The 8,518-nt window shown below is 35.9% G+C and overlaps 1 protein-coding gene across 7 annotated transcripts; it reads right to left on the reverse strand.

The window, feature by feature from the left end:
* Positions 1-1,753: 1,753 nt before the first annotated feature.
* Positions 1,754-7,613, reverse strand: LOC129873975 (uncharacterized). Of its 7 annotated transcripts, none has more exons than XM_055949180.1 (5): positions 7,297-7,613; positions 5,629-5,671; positions 4,386-4,861; positions 2,292-2,536; positions 1,754-2,196 (listed from the first exon to the last, which is right to left on the reverse strand). In XM_055949180.1, the coding sequence occupies exons 3-5, from the start codon at positions 4,835-4,837 to the stop codon at positions 1,955-1,957; spliced, it is 939 nt and encodes a 312-aa protein (XP_055805155.1). In that variant the 5' UTR covers positions 4,838-4,861; positions 5,629-5,671; positions 7,297-7,613; the 3' UTR covers positions 1,754-1,954. The 7 variants fall into 7 exon arrangements, with proteins under 7 accessions (XP_055805155.1, XP_055805154.1, XP_055805151.1 ...); XM_055949179.1 differs by having other exon boundaries at positions 4,386-4,902; positions 5,441-5,671; XM_055949176.1 differs by having other exon boundaries at positions 5,441-5,671; positions 7,297-7,612.
* Positions 7,614-8,518: the final 905 nt, after the last annotated feature.

An 8,518-nucleotide genomic window follows, 5' to 3' on the forward strand; every position in this document is an offset into this window, starting at 1 on the left:
GTATTTGTCTTAGTTTAATTCAACACAGAATTTAAAAAAGAATAGAGAAAATAGTAGTAATAAGTTCTTCTTCTTTTTTATTTTTTAATAATCATAGTTTTTTTACACGTCGACTAATTTCACGAGATATATGTTATCTCTCATCAATAATAACTCCGTCCACAAAGACAAAAAGAAATAAAAAGAATCACCCATTATTTTATCTATGCTGAAATTTGAACTTGAAATCTCCTGTTCTTAATCCGATTCATTATTCACTAAGCCGCACCCTTAAATGTTAATGAAGTTGTGTTTCTCAGTTCATGCTTATTTCTTTCTGGAAAATGGCAACCTGTTCTATTTAACAGGACTAACATGAAAGTTGCAATTGTTAGACATTTCAAACCCCACTCTACTAGCTATTTATTGTCGTTGCTGCTGCAGTTGTTGACATTATTTATTTTTGTCATGGCATTGGGGGGGCGACCACTGTCGTTTACATACATGGGGTGCTTGTGTTGACAGGTAAAAAAAATAAAGCATGTGTGAATTAAGGGAGTGGAAGATATGTGGTATTCTTGAATAATGACACAAGGACTGTCATCAGAGGTTTTGTGGTCACCATCGTGCAGTGGACTGTTGATGTGCCTTTCCAATTTCCTCAACGCCACACTAACAGAATTTATTTTAGTTGCATTTGGCCATAAATATCAAAGACAATATTACTCTATTAATTTTATTTAAAATTTTTAAAGTTTTGAAATTGAAATTATGTTTGGTGATAATTTTTGTAAGAATATTTAAAATTTAAAATTTTTCCTCTCATTTTTTAAAAATTAGCAAAATCATCGAATTTGAATAGTTTATCTGAAACATACAATTAAATTTATTCTAAAAGAATAATATCTCATAAAAGATAGTAACATAATGTAATAGATAATCACACAGCTACTACACACTATTACAAATATTTTTCACTTCATTTGAAGTTTTTGAAGTTGGAGTTATTTTTGGTTATAGTTTTTGTAAACAATATTTGATAAAATAAAAAAGTCATCTTTTTTATAAAAATAAATAAATAAAATTAGGGTAAACTTAACCTTCGGGGATGGCTCGGTGATTTGGACTTGAAACTTCCATGTAGGTCAAGTGTGAGTTACCTTTACTATATATATATTTTTTTTACCCCCCATTTTGAAGGATTTATAGTGTTTCCACACTTCCCCTCCAGTGTGACTCGAACCCAAGACCTACCGATCGTGGGTGGAGGTACTCCTTTACTATATGATTTGCAAGCTATTGCATGACAGCGACTGCGGTTTTACCTTATACACACAAAGAGTAGCGACTGCGGTTTTTTCTTGGCATAAGAAAAAAACTAGGGTAAATTTTTTAAAAATATATAGTAAAAGTTAACAAGATTTTGGATGTTTTTCCAATTCCAAATTTGAAATTCATATTGTCAAACGCTCATTTTCAAATAAAGTGAAACTTTTTTTTTCTCTCAGTCAAACAAGTCCTTAATCTCATACTTCTAAACAAGCAAACTAGCAATTCCAGAAAAATAATCTGACAATCCCCAAGTTGATACTTACCTAGGTGAAGCTATACATCCTCACAGCCCCCCCCCCCCCCCCCAAAAAAAAAAAAAAATCAAGTATGTTTTGCCATCTATATCAGTTCATATTACTTTCTAAACAAGGGGTAACTCAATTCTGCTTAACAATTCAACATGGAAGTAGTATAAAACTAAATAAGAAAGAATCAATGCAGGTAGCACAAAATCTGATTCCCTTAGAATGACATATAATATCAAAAACAAATCCCCTCCGAGTAGAAGCAATTCTTGTCCTTTTTGTTAAATCTCGAGACAAAATTGTCGGATATCTATTCGTAGAATCAAGAAGAAAAATAAGCACATCTAAAGAACGAACAGTGTACTCGACCACAAAAAATGGATATTCGTTGAAACATATTACACAAAACATTTGAGTCTGGCAAATGTCAAATAGCCAGTATGACCTCTTGCCTCACCAGAAGGCCTAATCACCACCATAGGAGAAGAAGAGCATTCTGTCCCATTGCTTTCTTCAGCAGAACCCTGCCTCCTCTTCCGTGGAGGACGCTCAATGGAATCTCCTCCATTAACTGGGCAGCTCTCTAGTATCTTTTGTCTAACTTCATAGGTGCGTAGAAGTACTTCAAATGTTCTTATATCTACGAAATCAAAAACACTTGCCACATGAGGGTCTGTAGTTTCTATAGCAGCTTTTTAAACTGAATGAGACCAAGTATCCAGGAAAATAACTTACCTGTAAAATGTGATTTGAGCGCTTCACAGGAGTGTTGTACTTGCTCAATGCATGGAGAGAAGGAGCACAATACCCCATCTGGTTTCAACATTCTGCCAGCAGAAGGAATGGCAAGCCAAGGTTGAGGAAGGTCTAAGAATACTGAATCTGCTCTCCCACAAAACTCATCAGGGAACCCTTCGCCCTGTATATCTCTTACTCCTACTGTGACCAGATTGCTCAACCCTGTTTTTTCAAAGTCCTCCCTATATGCGGAAATTTTAAACACCAAGTTAAACTCACATAAAATGAAAATTATAATGAGCTCCTCTATCTCATTCTTTGTCTTTTAGATGGGTGCGCAGAGCTGATTGGAAAAAGAATGCTTTTCCTACTTAATATTATATTTTGCATGAAGAGGCAAGTGTTGAACAAGTTTTCTCTATTAACTCTTGCAACCTTTTCGTGCTAGTGCATGGGAAGATGTTTCTATCCCTTGGCTTCTCTAGAGCCAACTCCTGAAACCTTGTTACTTCTTAATCAAGCAGCAAAAAGGAAGAAAAAAAACATTTTGCTACAAGAAGAAATCTTACGACAATGTACTTCGTCAGTAAAAAGGGCCCCTAGTTAAAAGAAGGATTCAATTTTATAACCTCTTGAGGAGTGCTCTACAACTAAAAATGTGTTCAACATGAGTTTTAAACATCTTACTAAAACTAATATTTTGCACTAGAATGACAGTAAATGATATAGTTTGGACTTCAAGTATTCTGGACTCCAGTAAATGATAAATGATAATAGATCCATGGTGTATGCTATTTGCGGACGACATAGTTTTGATTGATGAGACTCGGGACGGAGTTAATCATAGGTTGGAGGTTTGGAGACAAATGCTGGAATCCAAAGGATTCAGATAAAGCAGGACCAGGACCAAAAGAGAATACTTGGAGTGCAAATTTAGTGTTGCGATGGATGAAGGGGGCAGGAAAGTGAGGCTTGCCACCAAACCTATCTCCAAGACAGAAAGCATTAAATATCTTGGATCCATCATCCAGAGCAGTTAGGACATCGATGATGATGTCACACACCGCATTGGGGCAGCATGGTTAAAATGGAGGCACCGCATTGGGGTAGCATGGTTAAAATGGAGGCTGGTCTCTGGAGTCCTATGTGATAAGATGGTATCGCCTAAACTTAAAGGTAAGTTCTACAGAATGGTTGTTAGACCAACGTTGTTATATGGAGTGGAGTGTTGGCCAGTAAAGAACTTTCATGTTAAGAAGATGCATGTTGCGGAGATGAGGATGCTGAGATGGATGTGTGGACACACTAGGAGTGATAAGATCAGGAATGAGGTTATTCGGGAAAAGACGAGAGCGGCATCCGTGATCGACAAGATGAGAGAAGCGAGACTGAGATGATTTGGGCATGTGCAGAAGAGAGGTATCGACGCCCCAGTTAGGAGGTGCGAGCGGTTGGATTTGGAGGCTATGCGGAGGGATACGGGTAGACCCAAAAAGTATTGGAGAGAAGTGATTAGACAAGATATGGCGGTACTCCATATCACCGAGGACATGACCTTAGATAGAAAAGAGTGGAGGTCGCGGATTAGGGTAAAAGGCTAGTAGGGATAGAATGGTGTCTTACCGCGTGTGGGTTTAGGGTAGTCGTAGGTCTAGGCATGCCTTTATAGTTGTGTTGTTATTGCCTTTGATTATTGCAATACTTTGCTCTAGTTATTGTTCTTCTCTTGTAAATTTTGCACTGCATTTTATTTTTATTTTTATTTATTTATTTATTTTTTTTATTTTATTTTTTTATTTTTTCTTTATGCTATATATATTGTTTTTTTCTCTCGTACTTAGAACTGTGACTTTCGAGCCGAGGATCTTTCGGAAACAGTCTCTCTATCTCCATGAGGTAGTGGTAAGGTCTGCGTACATCCTATCTTCCCCAGATCCCACTTGTGGGATTCCACTGGGTTGTTGTTGTTGCTGTTGTAATGACATTAAATGAACTTAAAACCAACAAAAGCTTGGGAGAAATCAAGCTAGAACAATTGACGACTTAATGACTATAAATCCACAAATAAGTTCCAAGGTATTAGAGTCTTACCTAGCTGAGGCAGCTCTCTGTTCATGGAAATCAAAGGTATAAACATGGCCAGTGGGGGCAACAGCCCTTGCAAGCGAAGTTGTCAAAGATCCACTTCCAGTACCAGATTCAAGAACCAAACAACCAGGAACGATCTCCAAGTACATAACAACAAAACTAATATCAGCTATATAAAGAATCTGCGTTCTGTGACTCAGTACTAGCGTCCATATCTCAGGAGTTGGAGCTAACAAGTAAACAAAAGCACCTTTGTTACTCAAAACCTTGGACCCAAAAGGTTTACCTATCCATTCAGAATGCTTAAAAGCACCAAAACGATTCTGCAGAACCCCATCCTCACGGACCTTCACTGCTTTCATTGTGTCATGCCTCTCATACACAATGACCAAATCTCCATCTTTAATAAAGCGCTTAAACGATAATTTATTTGCTGGGTCAATCGGAAGAATCATTTAGAATGGTTGAATCTTAATCACCTGTCAAACATAACCCAATAATTACTCGAGAGCTTCAAAAACTGCAGAAAAGAAAACAGCAGAAACCCAATAAGCTACGCAACTTGAAAAACAGAACTGTAACCTTAACAATTCGTCAAGCCTAGAGCTTATGGGTTCGGTAAACCCTGTAGCTTTAGCCCAAATCTTGTATTTGTCTTAAGAAATCCGTTGAATATGTGCAATGTTTCTTGTAGTTAAAGAATACTAGGCTTGCTATGTATTACATCCCATTAGCATTAGGAGCACTAGTTCATCTAGAAAAGATGTACTCTGTCCCACGCCTTCTCCTAAAAGAATGTACCAAACCTTGGGTACGATGATATTTGCCTGACTTTTTTTTTGGGGGGGGGGGGGGGGGGGATTGTTTTCTCTTCTACTACTCTGAATAGTACAAATTACTGAAATGATTAACAGAATAATTGCCTATCTAGTTGCGGAGACCAATCTAAATAGAGTAAAGTACTGCTTATATATTAATCTTTTCATCGGGTTGATTTAGCGTCTTGTTTAGGATCACGCTTCAACTCCTAATTAATATGATTAATTTTGCACGCTTACCCCCAGGCTCGTGTTGTAAGGGACGCTCCATACCTCAGCAAAGCTCGCTTCAATGCATTTGCCTCATCTCACCTTTCTTATAATGGCGGCTTTCAAATCAGCTATAATGGTTGTTCCCTTCCACCGGTACAAGTACCAAATAACTTTATCTAAGCTTTCTATCTCTATGTTGAGATTTGAACACTAACCTCTACAATTTTCACCCTCTTTATTGACCGCTAGGCTAATTACCTGAAATAATGATCATCTTTTTAGCATTAAAAAGTACAATTTGATAACATCTATATTCTCTAGATAATGCAAACAATAAATTTTAGATCAAGTTCTCAACATGTTATATGGCAGACTCCTGTAAAACCACCAGAAAACCAGAGGAAAAGCTGGGTTCAGGTATAGTGACAATCAGAAAGAACTCCAAAAATACCATAATTTCATAACTAAACACTAGAGCTAAAACACAGAAAACATTTTTGCTTACAGCCAAGCTGGTTCAGCAATAAATGACAGAAACATAACATATAAATTTCGGATAATTCAATTCTACATCAGACCTGACCATCCATACAGGAATGAGAAGCTCCAATCCTTGGCCGCCAACTAACTAGTATTGAACTAATTGCTATGGGGAATAACTATTAGTACTTACATATCAAATAAAAGGTATCAACAATTGAAGCTAACAACACGATATCAACATGGAAAATTTTAAAATTTACTCGGGACTTCATGAAAGAATTTACTCAACCCTTTTAACCTCTGTTATTTAGCCCCTCAGAGAAATTAGTCATATCCAGCCCATCATACGTGCAATGTAATATATAGCAACCTAGTATTTGTATGCTGATTTCAACATAAGCCCTTTCTTCTGAATTGTTAACAATTCGTCAAACATAGTATTCTTATATCATGATTTCCAGAAGTTAACAGAATTAGAAATAAGTATAAAGTTGTGCACTCACTTTTTAAAAATTTTAGATACGCCTCTGTATATGTATTCTTATAAACGACTTCAAACGAAGAAAATACCCAGAACCAAACAGAGGACGTATGAGATTCTTCTATGCTCTCAGTTTCAATGGAAACAACTTTCAGCCACTGGGAAATATGAAGATGGGAAAATGGCTGCCATTTATCTAGGGGGTTACTTGGAACAGGATAGGGCATGAACCTTATTCGGGTTAATGGCTGCCATTTATCCAGGTCCATGTTTTGATGGGCTAAAAATTGGGTTTTGAGACTTGCCCAAACTGACCTAGTGACCCGCTTAATTACCCTAAAGTATTCGAGTACAGATCTAAATCCTAAAGCAGAAAAGAGTTGAATATATCATGTGCTGTCAAAAATAGTTTAAATATATCACTTGATTATATTTGGATTCAAATATATCTTTCACGGCATACTTTTGAGTAGGGTTGGGCTTTCGATGGGTTCGGTTAACAAATTTAGGTTCAATTTTTCGGTATGGTGAAAATGTCAATCCAAACCAAACTAAAATAAATTTGATTCGGTTCTCACAATTTCAATCTGATTTATTTTGATTTGTGAGATTACATTGGTTACGTTGTTACCAGTAAACATGTTCCTCAATAAACAATAAAACAATGATACTGTTACTACTATTATAGTAACACATTTTCAATCACAATAAAAGAAAGAATAAGTTAAAAATATAGTCATATGACAGTGGTCCAACTCAATATAGTTCAATTACACATAATTTGAAATGATGAAAGAAGTGCAACAAGTATTTAACATAGAAGGTTTTGATATCTATAGACGTAGCAGTTTATGCAAGAAGACAAAGAACTCCTTGACGTTAGAAGAAGTTCCATCGAAAAAGCCAAAAAAAAACTTACTTGGATTGTTCAGTGTTCACTGTTGGAAGTCGGAACTTGGAATGAGTCACTGAATGTCAGCGAGCCGGCGCCGACGATGGACGAGTTTATGTGGGACGAATGACGCACTGACGTGAGACGAGTAGGGACCAGACTGACGAGTCGACGTCTCGACGAGAGGCAAGAGTTGAGACTTTAGGGCTTTCAATTTTTTCAGATTTGAGACTTCACTCTTCAGTTCTGTGGGCAGTGGACTGTGGGGACTGGGTCACTCCCAAACTAGGCTCGGCCTGTGGGTGTGTATAAAAGAGCAACTTATATAAAAATTCGATTTTCGGCTAATCAAAATAAATTATTAAAAAATTACGAATCACGATCAATCAACCAAAAAAATCAATTTGATTGATTTTCGATTTGGAAAAATCAGTTTGATTGATTTTTCGATTTCAACTGGAATATGTCCAATCCTACTTTTGAATTTTGATTCAAATATATCGTTTTCATTTTACTTTGACAGTGATTTATCCTTATTTTCAAAGGGACGGACACATCCACTCATCTACAATTTACTTTATAAGCCCATCCATTTATCCCATCCCGGCCCAATGTAATCACGGAAAAAAGTGTCAAAAATGTTCTTAACTGATGCAAAATTATATTTAAAATGTCCTTAATTAATAGTTTAATCTAAAAATGTTTCTGTCGTCAATAATTTAATTTGAAAATATTTTTATTTTATTTAATGAATCAAAAAAACCTTTTTCAAATTAATTAATTAATATTTTGTTGCATCTAAATATATTACATTCATAATAATTAATAAGATAATATAATTAAATTATCTTATTATTTATTATTTCTAAAGAGGTGTGTCGAATCAAATATGAATCAATAGAAATGGACAACGAGAATATTTAATATTGGTGATGAGTTATTTGTTGTTCGCTATTGGTATGCGAAAATAAAGGTGTGTTTGGTAAGTGTTATAAAATAAATTAACTTCACAAAATAAAGAGAAAAATAAGAAAAGGAGGGAGATCAGAGAGAGAGTTCGTATGTATCTCTTTATCTTTTACAATGCCTAAACCTGACATTTATAGCCAGCAATGGAAGGAAAAAGAAGAATAAGTGGGCAAGTTGGTATATTTAAGTGGGCCCCGCAAAAGGGACATCCACTAAACCACTTGCTCATTAACACTCCTCATTTGATGTCCACGGAAAATGTATCTCATTACAAACTTTA

Source organism: Solanum dulcamara, chromosome 11, assembly GCF_947179165.1.
Source record: "Solanum dulcamara chromosome 11, daSolDulc1.2, whole genome shotgun sequence".
Taxonomy (NCBI): Eukaryota; Viridiplantae; Streptophyta; class Magnoliopsida; order Solanales; family Solanaceae; genus Solanum; species Solanum dulcamara.

Bases quoted from the DNA above. Each gene is read 5' to 3' on its own strand.
- LOC129873975 (XM_055949180.1), bottom strand. From the start codon at position 4,837: ATGATTCTTCCGATTGACCCAGCAAATAAATTATCGTTTAAGCGCTTT. The intron at 2,537-4,385 runs GTAAGACTCTAA...TTCCGCATATAG, and splicing joins CAGAGAGCTGCCTCAGCTAG to GGAGGACTTTGAAAAAACAG. The intron at 2,197-2,291 runs GTAAGTTATTTT...TTGATTTCGTAG, and splicing joins GCTCAAATCACATTTTACAG to ATATAAGAACATTTGAAGTA.